Raw genomic sequence first — 20,772 nt, forward strand, 5'->3', positions numbered from 1 at the left:
TTCTGCCTTTATATAGGGCTTCAGAGGGAAGGGGAAAAAAAAACAACACCACAGCACCATGCAAGTATGCATGGAACAGACTCTGAGAGGTACAGAGTGCAGATCTGCAGGTCCCAGGAGGGATGCATTCAGCATCTCCCTGCCCAGCCTCTCCCCACACCTCTGCCTGTACACAGTCAGAGCTGTTGGGTTCTATGATCACGTTGCATCTGCTCCTGAAAGCTGAACACTTTCCCATTTTATCCTATACAATTCTCTTCTTTGGCTCAGCAACAGCTGCCATAAACACTGATGCCCGAGGAGCTACCTACGGGTCCTTCAGAATAGCTGAAAGAACACAGCTTCAGCCTTTTCAAGGGCTAAAACCAAACAGGAAGGTACCAGGAGGCAGGGACACAGTTTAGAGTCATTTCCCTATGATGACACGCAAGCACTGGGCACACTTCCCCTGGGAGAAGCGCAGTTCCCTTCTGTCCCAGACCGCATGGGGAATGCAACTGCTGGGGCCGTGGGGACAGAGGCGCTGCCAGGACTAGGGCTGCTGTCTCCTCTGGCCCAGGCAGGGCCTTCCGAGGCCAAACAGTGCCACACAGTGGCAACATGCAGGTTCCTCAGCTTCTCTCCAGCCCCCTGAAAGCACAGAAAAGCCTCCTAAATTGCTGCAGCTTTTTTAATCCGGCCCTCAGCTTCAGCATACGGGAACTTTGGGAGTGATGCAGATGTAAGATTTCTTCCTCACCTGGTTATTTTTAACCCAGGTCAGTTTGGTGACACAGTCACGGTTCAGTTCCATAAACAGCTGTACCAACAACATGAGTGGAGCAGTGCACTGCAGCCCAAGTAGAAAAATCTCGGCTGCAAAGAGAACACAGCACCCAAACCTGCACCCTCCACTCCCCCTGCCCTTTTGCCTTTGTGTTTCTGGTTTGCAGCCTCTCGGTGCCAATGAAGAGAACCTTTCCATGAGCCAATATTTCAAACTGATGAAGAGATGAAGAGTAAGGGTAGTAATCAGCTGTGTGATCTGAACACGCATTGCCAGTGGCCTGCGCTTCAGAGAGCACAGACCTCACACAACAGGGCAAGGGCAGGCTCTAACAAACAGCATCACACTATAAACAATCAAACATCACTGCCCCCCGCTCTGCTAGTGGCTAAACTACCTCACACGGCAGTACTGCAGAAGAGAAACTCCCAGTGCCTCAAAAAACACAGCTTTTTATGTAAAAGCTCTGCATCAGTGATTTATAGAAACCCTAAAGCTTGGCACATTCCTTTCAATGATGCTGAGGCAGCAAAGGTCTCCAGAAGAGAAGCTGAGGAGAGGGAAAACAACCGAGGGCAGTAACATCCAAAAAATGCTGCTGCAGTGTGCCAGAGCTTATCTTTCAAAGCCTTAAGACTTCACCCCAGTTCCACCCAGCTGAAGTCACAAACTAGTTATAAAAGTGCAATCATATTTGAGAAGCTCCGGGCCCCGCAGTACACAGAGAAGGCCTTCCCAGCTTTCCTAAACTCGCATCCTTAACAGCCATTTTAGGACAGGCAGTCCTGAGCTCCCTGGCAAGTCCTCTTGCATGCCGCATGTGCCAAAGCAATGTGAGGATTCCTAGAGGATGAGCTTCCAACCATCATTGTCTTTGCCTACATTCCAGTGCCTGACAAACAGAGTTCACTCGGGCTCCTTTTACAAGGTACGCAGCTCAAACAGACCGATGAGAGATGCTACCAGTCACATTTTTAATCCTTACAGAAGAAACGAGTCAGTCTGGCCTCTCAGCAGAACAAGTAATGCAACTACAACACTTACCCTGGAAATTAAAACCACAGTTTTCACATTCCCAATGCAAACTTTTAACCACCTGGCAATGGGACAAATGACCCGCTTCCATAACATGAAGTAGAGCTACTTGGTCACCGTTAACCCTAGTCTCCAGCATCTGACCTCATTTCCCCACCGGCAACCTCACCCAAGTTAGAGCCTCCAGAAGAGGCATTTTCTGCTTCTTCTGTTTGTGCCTCTCCTATTCCATATCAGCCACACCAGCACACGCTGCCAAGAAATGGATGGTAACAACATGCTTTAAACATGAGAGGCACGAGGTCACCAACTCCTCAGCCTGACCCATGCACAGCTCCCATAGGGGAAGCCAAAACACTGGAAAATTTAGCAACAGGAAAGCAAAACAGATCCAGTGTCATTCCACTGCATTCCAAACACATGACACCAAAGCCAGCAGCCTCCTCCTGCAGTACTCACATCGCTGGGGCTGAGGTTCCCAAGACCATTGTCCTGCTCAGAATCTCTGCCGGACTCGTGGCCCTGAGAGGAACGGGGGTGGGAAGGATGGATCCAGATCTCCAGCCGTGTGGCATCATCTCCAACCTGTCGCATCGTGGACTTCTTGCCCTTCCCTCGATGGCTGGGGCTCAGCTCCAGCACCTGGTGTTTCTTCTGCTCCATCTGCTCTGCCTGTGCAGATAGGACATGGTTAGATCATCCAGGGATCAAAGTTCAAGAAAAACATATCATTTTATTTATGTGGAGAAACTGGCTCTTGTCCCAGCTTAAAAACCACTCAGTAACTCACTGACAGGTCCAGAATTTGGTTTCAGACACTATAGGAGAGTGCAGATGAGAGATTTTATTTTATTTTAAACTCTGCCCGTACTATGGGAGAGGGAAAGCTGGATCCAGTTCCTAGCAATGTTTAACAGCCAACACGCTGCATCTTTGATTTGAGGCACAAAGGGACTGCAGCTTCTCCTTCCTACCTCTGTGGGACACCTAAGGGATAAGGCAACTGTCAAACTGCATGCTGAGGTCATGCTGCAAACCACAGCGACCTCCAGCCCTTACTGAGCTCGGCTGCTCTATAGTTTGTGATGCAGAATTAAAAGATTCAGCTGCCTAAACAAGCCCAAAAGCAGACTGTGGAGAGGCAGAAAGATACCATCATTGGAAGACTTCCTTTCTCTTCCAACTCCTTACATGGAATTTCTTACAAGTAAGACCCGTATGACTCCAAGACCGAAAGCCACCATCATCACCCTTCTCCCCAGGTTGCAGCTCTTCAGCTGCAGGTCAGCTCAGGCAGCTGTAACATCCCACAGCCCAACTCCAAGACTCACCTTGCGTTTTGTCTCTTCAAACAGACTCATGAGGCTCTCCTTGGCTGTGAGGATGGGGTTACTAGCTGCCAAACTGCGCATGTAGTAGTAGACAGCATCCAGCTTTCTCCTCTGCAAAAACACAACCAGACTCAGAGCTGGCACTCATTCTGGGAAACTCAGGGCAAAGTCCCCACACCATTCATCTGCCATGTTCCTCAACACACTTTCCTTCTCCCTCAACAGAGCCTGGGAGATGGATATTCACAGAGTAAGAGCATCCCTACAAACAAGCTGGACCTTAACTTCTCCATCCACATTCACGACTATCTACAACATTCAGCACAAGCATTTCACCAGGGTTAGAGAGAGCAGCTGACACACCATCAACCCAGAAGCTCACAGAAAAATCTCTCAGCGGACACAGCAATAAAGGACGTCAGTATAAATACTGAATTCCTGATAGTTCAGAAAAAAAAGCCTCCTTTCAACGTTGTCATGAATATGGAAATTACTCCACAGAGGTCCAGGAATACGGGAAGTTTTGCCAGACTCCTGCCTGTGGTGAAGGATGCTCTCCTTATCTCAGCCTGCCACTCAAGCCACCTCTCAGCATCTGTTTTCCCACAGGGAATAACGCGAGACATCACTCCTTGAGTCTTTATACCATCGAGACCCACAGCCATTTAGGGCCTTAGAGAACACCACAGCAGGGCAGGACACTTGGCTGCCTTAAGTCCCACTTGGGGAGTCAGAAAAGTCATTCCCAGACAGAAGGAAACTGCATTTCTAAACCCTGCAGTTCTGAACTGCCATTCCAAAACAACATCTTTTCAGTGCTGCAAATGAGTGGCTCCTTAGCAGCCCCCCACGCCCCAGCTTGATGCCCCCATTATCTGATGCAAACCTTCCTTGATACAAGCTTTCCTGTGTGGCTGGAAGAGCCAGCAATACTACAACGTAAGAAAGCTGCACGTCGATGTCACTTAGAATAGTGCAAAAATCTCATGCAAAACCTTAAATGCAGCCCACTTCTAATGCGAGTGCACTCTCAACAGCCCACAGAGCAGTCCCAAAACACAGATAGCCTGGGGCAGTAACGTGTATCTAACAAAACAGTCTGAAACCAACAGCTGGAATCCACTGAGCGCACCCTGCCATCAACTTTATTTTTTCTTCAAAACAAAAAACATCTGGAAGCACTGCCTTAAACAGTGTCTCTTTCTTCACCAGATGGAATCCCACAGCCTTCCCAAAGGCTCTTCCTGTGCTTTCTACCATCCTTGCATGATGGACACCTTACCGTGTAGATGGCCAGGAGTGCCAGCTGGTTGTACGGGCGGCCGTTTTTGGGAGCAATTTGCTGAGCCTTCAGGTACCAGCTGAGGAAGGGAAGAACCAGGGATCAAGTTACTGAAAGGACATCAGGTTGCCTTCCTCGCAGTGGAAAGCACAAAGTTCCCTCTGCAGCACTGGCAGCCCAGCACTGAACAGGCCCGTTGCACAACTGCCCTCTGCCTGCATGAGTGTGCACAGCTAGTAAGTCTATACCCAGCACAGAGAGGCAGAGCCAGGGCACAGGACAAGAGGGAGAGGCAGACACAGCTGGAGAAAGAAATGTTCTTGGCTCAGCCTGAAGATGAGCATTTAGCCAGCTCCACTAAGCGCCGTCTCCAGTGCAGCTTCAGGCAGAAAACAGGCTATTTGCAGAACACTTTTTTTCTCCTCCCCCTTTTAGCCTTTTTGGCAGCTGGGACCAAATCTTCCTGGCTGCTTAGCTCATTATTTAATTATCCCAGAAGAAGGTGCATCCTTTAGTAAGCAGCCCATTTCTCCCTCCTATTTTCCCCTCTCAGTTGTATTATCCAGCTTATTTCATGCCACACAAATCTGTCAACGCTGTTCAGATGCATAATGAGCATGCTGTGCTCTTTCCAGCCTTGTAAGATATCAGTGTACTCTATTATGGCTCTCACATCCCGAATGGGCAGCTTTCCCCACCCTATACTGCAACCTTCCATGGGTTTCAGGGCCCTGTGATAGGCTCAATTGCTCACCATCATTCTTTGCTCCAGAAAAAAACAGATCAGAAAAAGGACTGTATGCCAAGCAAAACAAGAGTGATAGGAAGCAACAGGTGCCAATAACTTCTGATGCAGTCAGAACATATGGGCACATATGGGAATCTCTCCTAGCTGGAAAGCTAGCAGAAAATAAATGAGTTTGCCAGCCTCAGAAGCATAAACACTCCCTGCTGCAGGATCAGCACAGGACAACTTCTACAACACACAGCTGGAGGAAGATGGATCTGCTGGGCTGCTTTTTGGATAGAAAAGCAGTTCAACTATACCTTTAAGTTACACAGGACTGCAATACAATAAGGAGGCATAAAAAGACTCCTTTGGCTAGAGGCAAGCTTAAGATGCATCCCTTGTAACTAGATAAAGGAAGAGCTTTGCACAGCCCCGGGGTGAAGAACACAATACCTGCGTGCCTTTCCATAGTTCGCAGTGTCATTTGCTTGTTCTCTGTATCGACAAATGTCCCCTTGACAAATCATACACCTCTGGGCACTGATCAGTGCATACTTCACCTGGAAGAAAGCATTCAGTATGTCACGTTGGAGCTGCTCATCCCAACTCACCTTAACACCCTGTGAGCTCATGGGAAATGTAGAGAACTAAGAGGAGGTCACTGACAAACTGAAGGTCACAAATGAAGACTGCAGAACACTAAATAACAAGGCTCAGGGGCACTGGTTCAGCATTAGTAAGGGCAACCCAACTCCCTAAATACCTACTCCCTTACAGCAACATCCGAGCTCTCACTCAGAGGAAGTAGGTTTCAGAATCTGTGGTTCATTCAGTCCGTGACAAATGTGAGGAAGACAAATTGGTTAAAACAAACACATCTCTTTGGGAATGGAGACTGACTAAAATATCCTCTTCCAGCTGTCCTCACACCTGCACTCACAGCTCAGGGCAATCACTGTCATGCGTCAGAGAGAGTCCAACTGTTAGCTTTCCTCATTCATTTTTCTGAACTCCACATAAAGAAGTAAGAGTTGTTCGGTATCTAAGGCCACGCCAGGGTACTTCTGACACTACCTTCTCCTTACTAGACTTAGTCAAAAAGATGATACAAAAAGACAAGTTCTTTCTTTGCAAAGGAAGCTGAGAAATGTTAACGCACTGGAGTTAGTTCAACATGTTCTCTAACAGCTGAGATTCCTTGCAAACACACTGCTGTCTATTCAGAGTTCAGCTGCCCACCTCTTGGCAAGAGCAGCACGCTGAGTCCAGCACACTGCATACCATGAACCAGAGGAGAAACTGGAGGAGAAGGCTCCAGGAGAAAGCCAACCTACCATTTTCCGTAGAGGCTTACAGCGGATGGCCATCCCATCCATATAGTCCTCCAGCTTGAACTGGTACGACACCTGCAGCTTCTGGAGTAGGCCATCAAAAAAGGAAGTGCCCTGCAGAACGCATGCATTTGGTTGGTATAATTTTTCCAAAGACAAGCAGAAAATCTTAATAATGTCCTTTAGATATTGCAGGAAAGGTCCCCCTTCCTCCGGTTCGGGCTGTTCTCTTCAGAAAGCAATGATAAGGCAAGAGGATCTCCAGCTTCAGTTTTTCAGGGCTGAGCTAGACAAAGTCAAGGCTGTTTGTGTTAGCCACGGTCCTGCTCCAAGCAGGAGGTTGGACCAAAGCCTTCCAGCAGTCCCTTCCTGCCAACATAATTCTATAAAACACATCCTCTTGGATCTGGCAGCCTACCTTCTCCAATGAGTAAACCAAGCTGAGTGTCTGACAGAACGACTTTTCAGCAAATTTGATAAGGATAGAACAAACACCTCTGTGAATGCTCTTGTTTCTTTCTATTTAAGGATGCTTAGCTCATTTTAGCTTAAATCAGTTTCTCATCAAACAACACACACCAAAGCAAGCCTGATTTAAATTATAACAAATATCTACCTGGACCAACACCCGCTACACAGAATTGTAATCTGACTGTGCATTCTTTTTGCATAAGCATGGCCTAAGGCACACAGAGCAATAAGCAGGATTACAAAGGCTAGCTCGGTGTCCACTTATACCAACCGGTTCTAAACACCAACCAGTCAAACATTTAGCAAAGCCTGGAGGTGTTTCTCTCTTTTTACCTCATCTAGAAGTTGAAGAAGTTTGTTCCGAATTTCTTGGGCATTTTCCCCCAGAGGGTCCTTGAGGAGCTGCCGGAATTTCTCGATCACTTGGTAGAAGGCGTTCTTCCACAGCAGCTGGTCCACATTCTGGGTGTCAGAGAACTCGATATCCATCAAAATGCACCGCTCGTACAGCTGCAGCATCTCCACCCTAGAGTGAAACACAACCAGCGGTCAACACAACTGCCTGGCAGAGCAGGCAGGGAGCACGTGCTGAACCACCTGCTGCTCCTCATCCTGCAAGCATGAGATGTCAGCAGTTTGCTTGGCTCACGTGCTATAGCAAATGGATGCTTCCACACATGACCTAGAAAGAGATGGAAGCCGTTGTAACCAAACACCCCTTCTGCTCTGGCAGAGCAAATTGAAAGGGCCATCACTCTTTCTGCACGTGTAAAAAAGGATCAGGACTTAACAAAGAGCAGAAAGGCTCTGCTAAAGCTCTGCCTCTGGAAAGAGCTCACAGATATTTGCTCGCAGTTTCTTTCTGATATCCAAACATCACATGACAAACATCCCCAACAGGCCAGAAGATAGAGAACTATAGCCCCAATCCCTCAGATATCAATGTCCCCCATCCCCCAGTGCAAAAAACATTCTGGACAACAGCTCTGGAAGAAATTCACTCTTGAAATGACTCAGCCACAAACCTCAGCTGGCCCATCTTCTCCAGCCCCTCCGGACTGATGCGGTCTCTGGAAAGCAGATTGCTGAGCTGCTGCTCCTGGTTCCCAGCCTCACGGAGGAGTTTGCTGAGCTCCTGCTGCTGCATGTTTCGCATCTGCTGCTCCATCTCAGGACTCAGAGGTGCTGGGGTGAGTGGGCCGCACATGTACTGCCCTGCCTGGCCGGGATACCCGGGGTAAAAGGCTCCTGGGTACACGCCATTGCTTGGACCCATTGGATACTGCAGGGAGTATCCACCGTAAGGATACTGTGGACCTTGACCTGCAGCCCGAGGGTAATAGTAGGGGTTGTCAGAGTTTTGGAACTTATAATAGGATGTCTGGGCCTGGCGGGCTTCCCCCCAGGAGGTGGGACTCACTTCATCGTCCGTGTCTAGGAAGTGAAGCTGTGGGGTTTGGCTCTTCAGGGCGGGTTTCTGGTCCGGATTGTTGGGGTCCCACAACCTGCGAGCAGTACCACCTCGGCCCCGGCTTCGGGAGCCTTTATTGCCAGCACCACCAAGCAGCAGCCGGGGCCCGGGGTGACTGGGTTCAGGGGAGCCCACAGCACTGGCAGAGAGGTCTGTGTTGGCAGGCAGGAACAAAATCCCACGGCCCCTCCCCTGGGGCCCTCTGCTCTGGCTCCTCACCTCCAAAGTCTCTGAGTCATTGCAACTAGAAAATGCCTTCAGGGGCTTTTTTTTATCTGTGTCTGCTAGAATGACATCCCTGTTCATAGTCTTGCTGTCAAAAGTGACTCGGAAGTGTCCCTTGATTTCTCTGCCATTGCTGCTCCACTCACTCTCACTCCTAGAAGCTCGACTCTGCTCCAAACGCTTTTTCCTGTCTGAAATCCTGTTGGAGACATATGTTTCTGCCTCATCAATTCTATCATCATCCAAGGAGTCAGTGGAGGATGCAGAGAGCTGCTTCCTAGGACGTATTCTAGCACGCTCCTGCCGTCTCTCTATCCCATCCACCTGTGGGGCCCCATCTACACTGTTGTTGCTTCCAGCTGAGCTCGTGCTGCACGTGCGGTATCGGCTCCGCCGCTTGTCAGAGCGGGAGTACCGCTTTGTAGCGCCCAGCTTGCCCTGCACCAATTCATCGTGTGCCCTCCTCATCCTGTCACTTCGCTCTAGCCGTCTTCCTTTATCCGCCCTAGAGGCTTTCACTCCATCACCTGCCTGGTTTCCCTCTCTGTCCTCTTTGTTTGACTTGGTTTTCCTGTTGTTATCTTCTGCAGTACCTTTCTCAGTCTCTTCACCTCCTTCAACTCTCAGCTGTTCCACTTTAGAAGTGATTTCCTCAGTAGCCAACCGTGGGGTGAGTTCTTTAGCAACCAAATGCAGGCGCTTCCCTGGCTGATAGATCTGCTGGTCTGGTTTCTTGATTCTCCTCGCGGTCTTGGCAGAACACTCATCCACAGCAAGTGGAGTGCATGAGTTCTCCTGGCTCTGAAGACCACCTTTAGTCTCTTCCTCTTCATGTCCCAGTGAAGGACCGTTCTGGTTATGGCCATCACCATGCTGAAGTTCTCCATGACTGGAGGCCCTTCTCCTGATGGGTCCTCCTCCTGAAGAGCCACTCTCCCCCTTGCCTTCCTCAGCTCCGCTCCTCTCCTTCTCAGAGGCCTCGTGCTTTGGTGGCACAAGTTTGCTCCTCAGTCGGGAGAGGCCAGGCTTGTAAATCTCCAGATCTGGGCGCCTGTTGTCTTTGCGATGCCGTGGCTCCTTCACCTCCTTCATGTTTTCTAGGAAAGAAGAGATAGAAACATAGGAACGTTAAGGCTGGAAAAGATCTCTGACATCACCAAAGCCCACCGTCAGCCCCACCACATCCACTGAAGAAACCACGGCACCGGAACACCTCTAGGGCAGTGACAGCACCCAACTGTTCCCAATATCCAGCGTGAAAGGGAGTTAAACCCACCACAAACCACATGAGGATAAGAAAAGCCCACAAAGGGAAACGTTAACTGAAGGCAAAGTACTAATAACACCCTGAGAGCTGCTTCGAGACAACACATGTGAAACGCTCTGTTGAGGCTTACAGGAAATCAGTGAGTGAGAGCAGGAAATGAAGAAACCTGACAAAGCTGACCAGATCCTAAACCGGACTCATTTACAAAACACATCCTGCAGCACGTTTAGTCCTGAAGAACCGACGAGTAAAGAGACAGCGGGACGAGTAAAGAGACAGCGGGACGAGTAAAGAGACAGCACAGCGCCCGGCTGAATACCGGGACAGACAGCTCAGCCCTGCAGCCCCCCCTTACCCCGGACACAGCCCCACCGCTCAGCTCTCAGGGCGGCATTTCCCCCCTTAATGCTCACACACCTTCATCCCTCTCCACACAACCCTCACATGGCGCCGCACGCCGCAGCCATACGGCAGAGCCCGGCCACAACGCTCCGTGTTTCGCCTCCCGCCCGCAGCCGGTCAGGCCCGCACTGCCCGCTCCGTGCCCGCTCCCCCCGCGCCGCCGCCGTTGAACCCCCGCTCTCCCTCACCACAGCGACAACGGCGGCCCCGGGCCCAGCGCACCCCCACAGAGCAGGCGCTGCCGAGGCGAGGGGAGACTAAAAAGCCCGAACGGAGACTCCCACCGCCTTCCTCTCCCCCTGCCCGCCTCACCCGCTCCTCCTGCAGCCCCGGCGCGGGCCTGCGCGGCTACCATGTCCCTCAGCTCTGCGGCCGAGACGCGGACGCGCTCCAGCCCCTCCGCCATCTTGCCTCGCGCCGGGGAGGGGACGGCAGCCGCGAGGGGCCAAACTTCCTCCCGCGGAGCCCGGCGGCTTATCGCGCGCATGCGCACGGCGCTACGAGGAGCGGGGCGGCCATGGGTTCGGTGCGGGTGACCGACGTGGGGGCGGCGATGGGGCGGCTGCGGGGCCGCGTGTACCGCACGCCCGTGCTGACTTGCGGGACCCTGCAGCAGCTGGCCGGCCGCAGGCTGCTCTTCAAGTGCGAGCTCTTCCAGCGCACCGGCTCCTTTAAGGTGTGATGGGACGGTGATGTGCCCGGGGAGCCGGCGGTGGGACGCGGATCCCAGCGGCGGGTCTCGTTGTAGATCCGGGGAGCGCTGAACGCGGTCAGGAGCCTCGTGGAGGAGGCGGACAGGGCAGGGCAGGAGCGGCCCCGAGCCGTAGTGACGCACAGCAGCGGGAACCACGGGCAGGCGCTCGCCTGTGCGGCCCGGGATGAAGGTAACGCATAGGGGTAAAGGTTAAGGCGCAGGGTGGAAGATAGAACGCGTGTGAATGGGGCAGGCAGCAGCACAGCGCTCCCCTGGCAGCCCAAGCACAGCCCAAGCCCCATTCCCCTTTGGCAGCATGCAAATTCCCTCCTGCAACGCTCCCACCAGGTATTCCTGCCTACATCGTGGTGCCCCGCACAGCCCCGCGCTGTAAGCAAGCTGCCATCCGTGCCTACGGTGCAACGTTGGTACAGTGTGAGCCCAGTGATAAGGTAAAGTGGGGGGGGGGAGCAGGTGAGGACATGGCTCTGTCTGTTGGACCAACTGCTGTGCTTTTGCCTTTAGTCCAGAGCAGAGACAGCGGCACGGGTGGTCCAAGAGACAGGAGGAGTCATGGTGCACCCCAACCAGGAGCCAGCTGTGATGGCAGGGCAGGGCACTATTGCCTTGGAGGTGCTGGAGCAGGTAAGGAGACACAGCACGAGGGTACGGAGCTGCATTAGAAATGCTCACGTGTCTGTTCTGTGCAGGCGCCGGAGGTGAACGCGCTGGTGGTTCCTGTTGGGGGCGGAGGAATGATTGCAGGAATAGCAGTGGCCATCAAGGTAAGTAACAGCACAACTTAGAGATGATGGTTGCATCTCCACCCTTCTCAGGGTGCCCAAGGAAGGCAGCAGCTTGTCTCTAAGAAGAGAAATCCTACTCTGGGCTGTGCACCACAGCCCTCTGTAAGCACAGCAACAGGCACTCAAAACAACCCAGTGATTCTCCTGCTCTCTTGTAGGCATTGAGACCAGATGTGAAAGTGTTTGCTGCTGAACCCCGCAATGCAGATGACTGCTACCAGTCCAAACTGAGAGGGGAACTGACCCCCAACCAACACACCCCAGTCACCATCGCTGATGCAGTTAAAACCAGCATTGGAGAAAACACGTGGCCCATCATTAGGGATTTGGTCGATGATGTTCTGACAGTCTCAGAGGAAGAAATCAAGGTAAGCACGCTTTGCCTCCCCTCCCAGTAGTTGCCAGCAGGCTGCTGGCTCCATCCAAGCTCTGATCCCTCCATTCTCATCTTTCTCATCTCTCAAAGCAAACCCTGTGCACCACAACAGCTGTGCAAACACCAACACTCTTTCCAGCTGGAAAGAGCTGGCGGAAGCTCTGCTCTCTGTCCCCAAAGTGCTGCAGAGCCAAATGCACGTGCGGTGCCCCCCGTAGCCCTAGAGAAGCACATACTTGTTGCTGGGATGACAGCTGCTGTTCTGTCCCAACAGCAAGCCACGCGGCTGGTGTGGGAAAGGATGAAGCTGCTGATTGAGCCAACAGCGGGTGTGGGAGTCGCAGCTGTGCTCTCAAAGCAGTTCCAGTCAATCCCCCGGGAAGTGGAGAATGTTTGCATCGTGCTATGTGGAGGAAACGTGGACCTGAGCTCCCTGACTTGGCTCACAGACCTCCCTGGGGATGGAGACTGAGAACAGAGCGGCAAATCCAGTGGCAGGAACCTGGCTTTGAATTTGTACAGTTGGGTTTGTATGATAGTAAAAATCCAGATGAACAACCACAGGGATTGGAAAGCTTCTGTGAAGGGGTAAGGAAACATGGAGGTGGTCTCTACAGCCCAGAATCACTTGGTTACAAAGCAAAGGGTGACAACCAGGAGCCTGAAAGCAAAGCACCGCTGCATCTCCCCTCCCCAGCCATCCTGCTCTGGAACAGACCCTGAAGCAGGCTGCACTCAGACACTGCCCAGATGCTGTTTCACCTTTCTGTGTCATCAGCAATCAGCAACTTGCAACAAACTCCTGTCTGATGCAGCAAAATCCTCTCACCCACTGCTGTGGCAGAAGACAACAAAAGCCCCAGCGAGCCACAGGGCTCACAGAACAACAGGGCGCTCAGACTCCCATTTGGCCCCTACAGCTGGTCACCAGCAAAACACAGGGACTTAAATATTGTTTGAAAAATATTTCCATTAAAATAAATAACTGTAGTTGATCCTAAACACCAACAGATTGAGACAGCTGCCCCAGTACAAACCCTAGCACTGATATATCCAGGACATCAGTGTGCACTCTGTGCTTAAGCTGAGAACAGCAGCTAGAGAGGCACAAACTGCATTAGTGCTGTGCCTGGAGGCTTATTCCATTTCCACCTCATGCACTGGCAGTGCACTCTCACTCCTCACCCATGGCACAGGCTCTGGAACATAGGGGTCGTAAGTCCATTTAGGATAAACGCGCTTGTAGAGGTTCAGCAGCACAGTGTCCTGGGACTTCAGCTGTCCATCAAAGTGGCACTTCATGTGACCATGGGTTCCTAGGCAGAGAGCAGAAGAGGCCATTAACTGTCACTCCTGCACAGGAAGACCACAACCCATTTCACCATAAGAGACAAACAGAACCAAACCTACCTAATGGCTCTTTTATGTGTCCTCTACGACCCCATTTTGTCCTTAGCTCCACTGGTTTAAACCACATCACGTCCTCTGGAGAGCAAAACACAAATGGCAAGTGAGCAACAGGCTTTGCCACACAGATACAAAGCACGGTTGTTCTGCTTCTACATCCCCTCTTCCCACTGCAGAGACAGGCCATACCTCTGTTAAAGAACATGTATCGCACCACAGCTGACTTGGTGTAGATCTTGAAAGGATGACCACTGAGCACCAGCCGCTTGATGATGATTCTGTCTGGGTCCACAGCCAGCAGAGAACCTGTGGCAATAAGGTCTTGCATTCCTGCAAGACAGATTAATTAACACATCGGGGTAGCGTGACCAAATGCACCTCCATCACCTCCTCCCTCACCAAACCCCCTTCTCCAAATGGTTTGAGGCCCAGAGCAACCCCTCAGCAGGAACAATGGTTCCAGTGGTGACAGAGAAGGAAATCAATCACTAACCCAACTTACCATTACTTCTCTGTTTAAAAAGAAGCACTGAGGCAGGTGGGAAAGTGATGGGAGCATAAACAGTCACCACCAGGGCAGTATCCAGGCGCAGGAAACGCTCCAGCTTGTGCTTATCAGCTAGGATAGAACGGCAATGATCAAATTCAGTCCAAAAAATGTCCTCAGAGCTGTGAGAAAGCCCACTAAGCTCCTTCTTTCCCAGCAAAGGAGCTCTGTGTTGAAAGATAGCAAGCTACACGCAACACTTCCCTGCTGGCACAGAGTATCTCTGGGAATGAATGTGATCCTCTGAGCTGCCAGCTCACTGCATGGGACTTGCCATAGCCTTGCCAGAACCAGAAAACCATGCTGCCCAAGCCCTCCCACTCCCCACTGTTTAGTGCCTCTCCTAGAAGCCTCAGTGCCCAGGTGTAAGTCTTCAGAAGAATCCTTCAGCCAGGTTCAGACATTGTGGCTAAGACATCACAGGCTTCTTGCCCTAAAAACCCCAGCCCCACTTCCTGGCATACCTGGTCTCTCCCCACCGGTCCCATCACAAACCTGATGTGTGCTGGGAGAACAACGGGGAAGCTCGGAAGCGTCTGAACCCACAGTGGAAGATCAGCTCCTCCTTTGCCTTCACTGGATCACTGTTGCTTGGATGCCGCCGCACCAGGAAATTCAACACAGACATCTGCAGGATAGACAGCATTGTGAGATGCTGACAGCAGGGCTGGTAAATAACATCAAGAGCAGAAAGCAAACATTGCAACAAGGACAAATTCCCTTCACTGTGGCTTCCCAGATGACTGCTGGTCATCAGTGCAAACCAGCCAGGCTCAGATGCTCCAGTCTGAACACCTCTGTAAGCTTCAGGCTGCTCTGATCAAAGGAAGATCCTGTTTCTTTGTTTACGCAAGCAATCTTAGCCCAAACCTTCTGCAGCCAAATCCTCTCCAACCCATGCAGCATCAGGGGAATCAGATGAAGAGCTGCACACATACAAGGAACCAGCAGAGCCAAACTTAGTCACCTTCTGTTCATGGGGAAGCAGTGAGAACAGGACGAGTGGCTTCCCTTCTTTGAAGCTCTCCATCACTGAGACGGGGACATTGCAGACATGCAGTGTAACATACCAGCCAACCTGCCAAGAGAGCATCAGGTATGAATACCTCTTGCAGTAGAAAAAAGTGTCAGGACACAGATACAAGGCCAGGATTAGAGAGGGAACCCAAAAGAACAGCATCAACTGGAGTTACCGAAGCTCCTTCAGTCTCCTCTTTCTCTATTTGCCGGAAGACGTGCTTTCTGGTTCGGGAGAAGTCCTGGAACTGGTAGATCCTTGCATAGTCCCTTGGGAGATTCTCTTTGGGGTCCCATGGAGAAGTCCTGAAGCTCTTGAGCCCTCGGTACTTCTGGAACCTTAAGGACAGACAACAGGAAGAGACAAACTGATTCACAAATCCACAAGGACTAACACTAGGACTCTGCCTTCCTCTTCTCTCTCCCAGCTCAGGACAGGTTCTTTCTGCCCCATGGAGCAACACTAGTTGCTCCCTCAGCTAGTATCCCCCCTGGAAGCCTCAGAGCCTAAAGGTTCATCTTCAGAAGAGTCCTTCAGCCAGGTTCAGACATCATGGCCAGGACATCACAGGCTTCCTGCCCTAACTCAACAAGCCAGAGAGAAGAACTCCTTCTAGCTCCTCTCCCAGCATCGCAGGTTTCTTACCGGACTCTGGCAGGCACATCACGTGGTGTGTCCACCTCATCTGGAAACATCTCATCCATTCTCTCCTGTTTGTATTTCTCCAGCATCTGTTCATCTTCCTCCATCTTCTCATCATACTGGTCATCCCGCATGCACTCAGACATGGTCATGGTCTCACATTCCTCCTCTGCAAGCTCTTCTTCCTCCTCACTGCTTTCTCCCTCCTGTCACATAGGAGAGCACAGGCAATTCTATGTCTCTGCAGCACTGCAAATCCTGTATGTATTTGCACAGTTGACTTATAGCTCAAGCTATAACACAGTCCCCCATTTTGGTATCTAGCAGGCCAGAAGTAACAGGACAGATGCAAGAGCCTTAACAGAGGAAATTCAAGCAAGTCTTATCTCAGTGTTGTGTTCTTGCATAGGGAGAGCTACAAGGACAGGACTGAACTAGGATATGCAGTGGCATCCAGAAGACGACTTGCAGTATCAGCTCTTAAGAGTTACCTGGGAAACTGCCTCTTCCATCATATCATCACCAAAATCATCATCTTCATCATCATCACCTTCCTCACTGCCTTCTTCTCCGTCATCCACAATCCATGCAGCCTGGTACTTGGATGTACCTTTGGGGACCTTCACCACCCTTTTGTTCTCCTTCTGAGATGCTGTGGGAATTGCCACCAATGGTTAATATAGGTACAAATCTCCTTTTGCTCAGCAGCATTTACACCAGGAGAACCGAGCCCACCTCTAGAGACCAGAGTCACTATTTCCCAGAAGAGAATTTGTCAAAGCCTGGATAAGGCAGCTCAAATGTAACCCTGTCAGTCAGGTGAGGGGAATCAGGACCAGAAGTCACAAAAAATGCTTTGGTTCCCAGATAGCTTGTTTCTCCACAGCCCCCTTCAGCTATCCCACCAACAGGTAGTTTCTAACAACCCTTATAAGAGCGACAAGGGAAAGGTACAGAAATACTGCTGCTATTCACCCTCTGCTTCTTGCAGTTCTTCTTCAGTTGGCCATGTCTGCTCCCCTTCCATAGGATCGGGAACCACTTCTGACTGCAAAGATTCCTGTTTGCTTGTATCTGCCTTCATCAGGATTTTAACATCTTCCTCCATCTCATCAGTACCATTTGCAGAGTCTTCCTGAAGAACAAAAGCGGAGTCCCCAGCTGTGAAGCTATCCATCTGAAGCCAATAACCACTTTAAAGCCAAGGACAACAACTCCCACAGCCCCTGCTACCAGAAAAGATCCAAGGAACAGCAGAAACTCCCTCCAGTGTCACATCAGTTATGCTGCAAGGGAGTCACGGTTCACTGGCAGAACACAAACCTACCGCCTCACTCAATAAAACTCCCTTCTTCCCCACCCTTTGCCAGCCAAAACTAAACATACTTTGAGTGAAAATTCAGAAACACTATTTTAATGGGCACAGCAAAGCCATGATCTCTCACAAACCTGTACGTCCATGCCCTGACTCTTCTTTTGTCCTTTAACCACTCTGGGATTCAAAGAGAGAGGGTCGGGTGGGGCATCCACCTGGCTCATCTGGAAGTCTCCGTGCCCCACAATATGCACCAAGCTGTTCACATTGAGGGTCTGTCCTCGGACAAAGCCAGACACCTTCAAAGTCCCAACCTGGTCACTCTCCTGACTGGGCACAAATTCAGCAGCATAAGCAAGAAGATGAGCCCGCCTGTCCCGAAAAGCAAGATGCCGCTGCTTCTGGGTAGCAAGGTGCCTCAGCAGCACTGAGGACTCCTGCTCTGTGTTTAGGGGAAAGAGCTTGACTTCTGGAAACCACTTCTCCATAGCTTTGGCGAGTTTCTTCTTGGCATCTATCCGCTTCTTTGGTGGCAGGTCATTTCCCCCTGGGACAGCAACAGCTAGAAGGGACATAGAACAGAGATCCCCGTCAGAGCCCAAACCTCCTTATACCCCTTTCATAAAGCATTAACATTAACTTCAATGCCTGCAACTCAAATAACCAAAAACCAGACTACAAAGCTACAAAAGTGGTTTCAACCCATTTAAAAAATAATAAATAAAAATCAAGACAGAAAATGTATCTTTAGATATAAGATTTTAATACTAAAAGCGACCACGGAAATAAGGATCTGGGAACTGAACTTAGCAAGAAAATATCTCACTCCTTTTGCTCTGCACAACTGGACAACTAATGCAATACTAATAACCACCATACATCTGAGACTTAAACCTAGAACTCCAGCATTGCCCTACCAGGAGAGGAAGGCAATAAGACAGTATTTACCTGACCTGTTCTCAGAATAACCCAAAGGCCTACGATTACTTATTAACATACAGAGTTCCTATTAACTGCAACAATAAGCCCCCCCTCCCCAATCAGCCCACTCAACCCGTAGCCCACCAGAAGCTCTGAACTTTCATCTCACCGTAACTAGGCAGCCCCTGAGCAAAAAGGCAGGAGAGGCAGTGCTCCCCTGTGCTGTCCCAACCATCCACAGGATCCAAGACAAAAAGGAGGGAGTCGGCAACCTTCGCTAGATCCATGACGGCATGCAGATCCCCTGCAAAGGAAACACCTCCGTTACTGGGGCTGCTGGGGGTACAGAACTCAGACCCACGCAAACAGCGCTTCCTCACCTGCCTGCGCCGTCACAAACCTCCAGCGCTGCTTGAGCCGGGGGCAGAGGACAGCAAAGCTGCCGGCTTTTCCCTCATCCATGTGGACGACGGCCGAGTCTTGGCTCTGCAGCAGGCGGAGGGCATCGTGTGCTGCAACCCTGGTGTGCAGCGGCACCGCGACCACGAGGTGTGGGGGCCCATCCCTGCTGCCCAAGCTCCGTTTTTCAGCCAGCACCTAAAGGAAAAGATCCACGGCATGAAACCATCCCTGGAGCAGCTCCTGTCCCACACCTGGATCAAGGCTGCAACTCCACAGCTCAGCCCTATAACGCTCGACCTACTCAGCTCCTAGACCCAAAGCGGCCCGGTCCAACAGAGCCACCCCCACGGCCCATCCCACCACAGCAGCCCGGATCCCCGCAGCCCTCACCGCCTCCTTGCGTTGTCTGCGGAGCTGCAGCGCCTGGTGCCGCCGGTCCACCCTGTTCAGATCGCGGAGCCGACGGTGCGGCTGGGCCTTGACAGAGACTCGGCCTGCGGAAAGAGAAAGCGCTCAGACGGCGATAAAGCCAACGGAGACCCGCTGTGGAGCTCTCCGGTCCGCCCCGCCTCACCCCCAGCTCGGCGCCGTGCCGTTCCGTGGTGCTTCCCGCCCTTATGAGCCTTATTCTGCTGCTTCAAGGGACCGGCCCGGTGCGCGCCGGCCGCCACCATGCTGCCTTCACGCTGCCACCGCTACTTCCGGTCGTGCGTTTTGCGTCACTTCCGGCGACGTGCGCGGGAGTGTAGGCGGCCGTATTCAAGATGGCGTCCGAAGGGGATGGCCTTGCAGTATGGCGGGGCCTCTGCCGTGCTGCCCGGGGATGAAATGACAGGCAGGACGCCCAGCCGTTCCTTCAGCGCTTTATTGAGGAGTTCTTTCTACAGATATTTACACAGGAAAGTCCCTTCAGGAGAGCCGGGTGTGGGAAGGGTGACTGAGAAGGAGGCCCAAAGCCAGGCCTAAGGCTGGTCCTGTCCCTGCTCCATACACAGACTGGGCAGCAGCGTTCCCGTGCTCCCCAGCCCCGTGTGCTGTGGGCAGCACTACACGCTGACTGGCACAGCCAAGGCTCTGTCATACCCCCAAGGCCCACACCATCTCTTAAGAAGCAGAGTGCCCCTGCTATTGGAAGCATTAGGCCCACACCGCCCCCCAAAGAACACAAGCAGGTAAGCCATTAAGGTTAAACATTTACAGTAGTGTTGCAATGGCCAGGAAAGATGAAGTCAGTAACTCAAGGGAAGCAGAGCACCTGCTGATCTGTTCTCAGCTGCATGATTGCAAAGGAGCAGAAAAAAGAGCCATGACCCTCCCCAGCACTGTGTTATCCCCTTCTCCTGCAAAGAAAGCAGCACAACAGAGTGTTCCTCTGCGGTGTGTGAGGGAGCGTCAACCGAGAGCTGCTCTTAATCCTTTCCTACTCCTAAAACAAGCGGTCTAAACCTTCTACCTGTAAAAGCAATGTAAACCACATCCTATCTGACAGGAAAGAAGTCACAAAATTAAGAGACCGGTGACAAATAAACACTGTTTAAGCATTAGTAATTCATTCTCCCTATACAGGTGGTGCAGCGGTAGAATTCCCGTTTGCAACACCAGGGGGCCCGGGTTCGAATCCCCCCTGTGGAGCAGGGGGTAGAAGTGCCGCTCTGCTACACAGAGGGCTCAAATCCCGGGAGTTGGACTTGATGATCTCTAAGGTCCCTTCCAACTCGCACAATACTATGATACTATGATGATATGATACAGGTGTCTGTTAGCTGCTGGGCAGCACATAGTCTCTTCCACTGTCTCGACCAATGGCACTGCCATATAGATCCAAATGTGGAGGGAGGAGGACTTGAGGTAACGAGTACTTCTGGAGCAGGAAAAACAGTCCCATAAGTTATTTATCCCTTGCCATTTATGCAAGACCAGGCAAAAGAGCATGATTAGAAACTTTTTCCACCTAGGCTTCCCATCACAAGGGTATATCTGCCCTACAAGTGACCCAGGTTTAGAACATCCAGGGACAGCCAAAGAGGCTGATGTCTCTATCTCTGCAATCCTTGGAGCTGGTGAGAGCAGTTCAGGCTGGTGAAGAGAATTAATACCTGATGTGCACTATGGACCAGGCCCTTCACAGCTCAAAGCAAAATTCCCACAAAGCCACACATTGTAACAGGTATTTCACCAACCTGTGTCTGCAGTTTGACAAGGCCCCCTATGCAGAATACAAAAAAAAAAGAGATACTAATAGTAATAATCACACCCTGCTAAAATGAGCAAGCAGTAGCAAATGCCAAGCACTAGCTCATAGTGGGTGACTGCTTTGTGGGTAAAACAAACTA

The 20,772-nt window shown here is 51.2% G+C and overlaps 3 protein-coding genes and 2 non-coding genes across 6 annotated transcripts in view; 1 reads left to right on the forward strand and 4 right to left on the reverse strand.

Moving 5' to 3' along the window:
- The window catches only part of SMG6 (SMG6 nonsense mediated mRNA decay factor), an 88,572-nt gene extending 77,844 nt beyond the window's left edge, over positions 1-10,728 (reverse strand). For both annotated transcript variants that reach the window (XM_072353694.1, XM_072353693.1), the window contains exons 1-8: positions 10,624-10,728; positions 7,972-9,739; positions 7,280-7,472; positions 6,479-6,589; positions 5,598-5,704; positions 4,415-4,493; positions 3,133-3,243; positions 2,261-2,473 (exon numbers count right to left, since the gene is read on the reverse strand). In XM_072353694.1, coding sequence (XP_072209795.1) covers positions 2,261-2,473; positions 3,133-3,243; positions 4,415-4,493; positions 5,598-5,704; positions 6,479-6,589; positions 7,280-7,472; positions 7,972-9,739; positions 10,624-10,717 — 2,676 coding nt within the window. In that variant the 5' untranslated portion in view covers positions 10,718-10,728. The remainder of the gene's footprint in view (positions 1-2,260; positions 2,474-3,132; positions 3,244-4,414; positions 4,494-5,597; positions 5,705-6,478; positions 6,590-7,279; positions 7,473-7,971; positions 9,740-10,623) is intronic.
- Positions 10,729-10,800: 72 nt separating this feature from the next.
- On the forward strand, positions 10,801-12,748 carry SRR (serine racemase). The gene is made up of 7 exons (XM_072353623.1): positions 10,801-10,987; positions 11,060-11,195; positions 11,354-11,457; positions 11,531-11,650; positions 11,716-11,790; positions 11,970-12,179; positions 12,462-12,748. Exons 1-7 carry the CDS (start codon positions 10,829-10,831, stop codon positions 12,657-12,659), a joined length of 1,002 nt encoding a protein of 333 aa, XP_072209724.1. The 5' UTR covers positions 10,801-10,828; the 3' UTR covers positions 12,660-12,748.
- On the reverse strand, positions 12,122-19,160 carry TSR1 (TSR1 ribosome maturation factor). The gene is made up of 15 exons (XM_072353618.1): positions 19,014-19,160; positions 18,830-18,933; positions 18,418-18,634; positions 18,207-18,341; positions 17,251-17,678; positions 16,777-16,936; positions 16,293-16,453; positions 15,805-16,007; positions 15,335-15,497; positions 15,109-15,219; positions 14,637-14,769; positions 14,097-14,213; positions 13,784-13,924; positions 13,598-13,672; positions 12,122-13,503 (listed from the first exon to the last, which is right to left on the reverse strand). The coding sequence occupies exons 1-15, from the start codon at positions 19,111-19,113 to the stop codon at positions 13,325-13,327; spliced, it is 2,427 nt and encodes an 808-aa protein (XP_072209719.1). The 5' UTR covers positions 19,114-19,160; the 3' UTR covers positions 12,122-13,324.
- On the reverse strand, positions 14,481-14,573 carry LOC140261016 (small nucleolar RNA SNORD91 family). Its single transcript, XR_011905652.1, has one exon. It is a non-coding gene; the product is annotated as a small nucleolar RNA SNORD91 family (small nucleolar RNA).
- On the reverse strand, positions 15,646-15,738 carry LOC140261017 (small nucleolar RNA SNORD91 family). The gene has a single exon (XR_011905653.1). It is a non-coding gene; the product is annotated as a small nucleolar RNA SNORD91 family (small nucleolar RNA).
- Positions 19,161-20,772: the final 1,612 nt, after the last annotated feature.

Source organism: Excalfactoria chinensis, chromosome 19, assembly GCF_039878825.1.
Source record: "Excalfactoria chinensis isolate bCotChi1 chromosome 19, bCotChi1.hap2, whole genome shotgun sequence".
NCBI lineage: Eukaryota > Metazoa > Chordata > Aves > Galliformes > Phasianidae > Excalfactoria > Excalfactoria chinensis.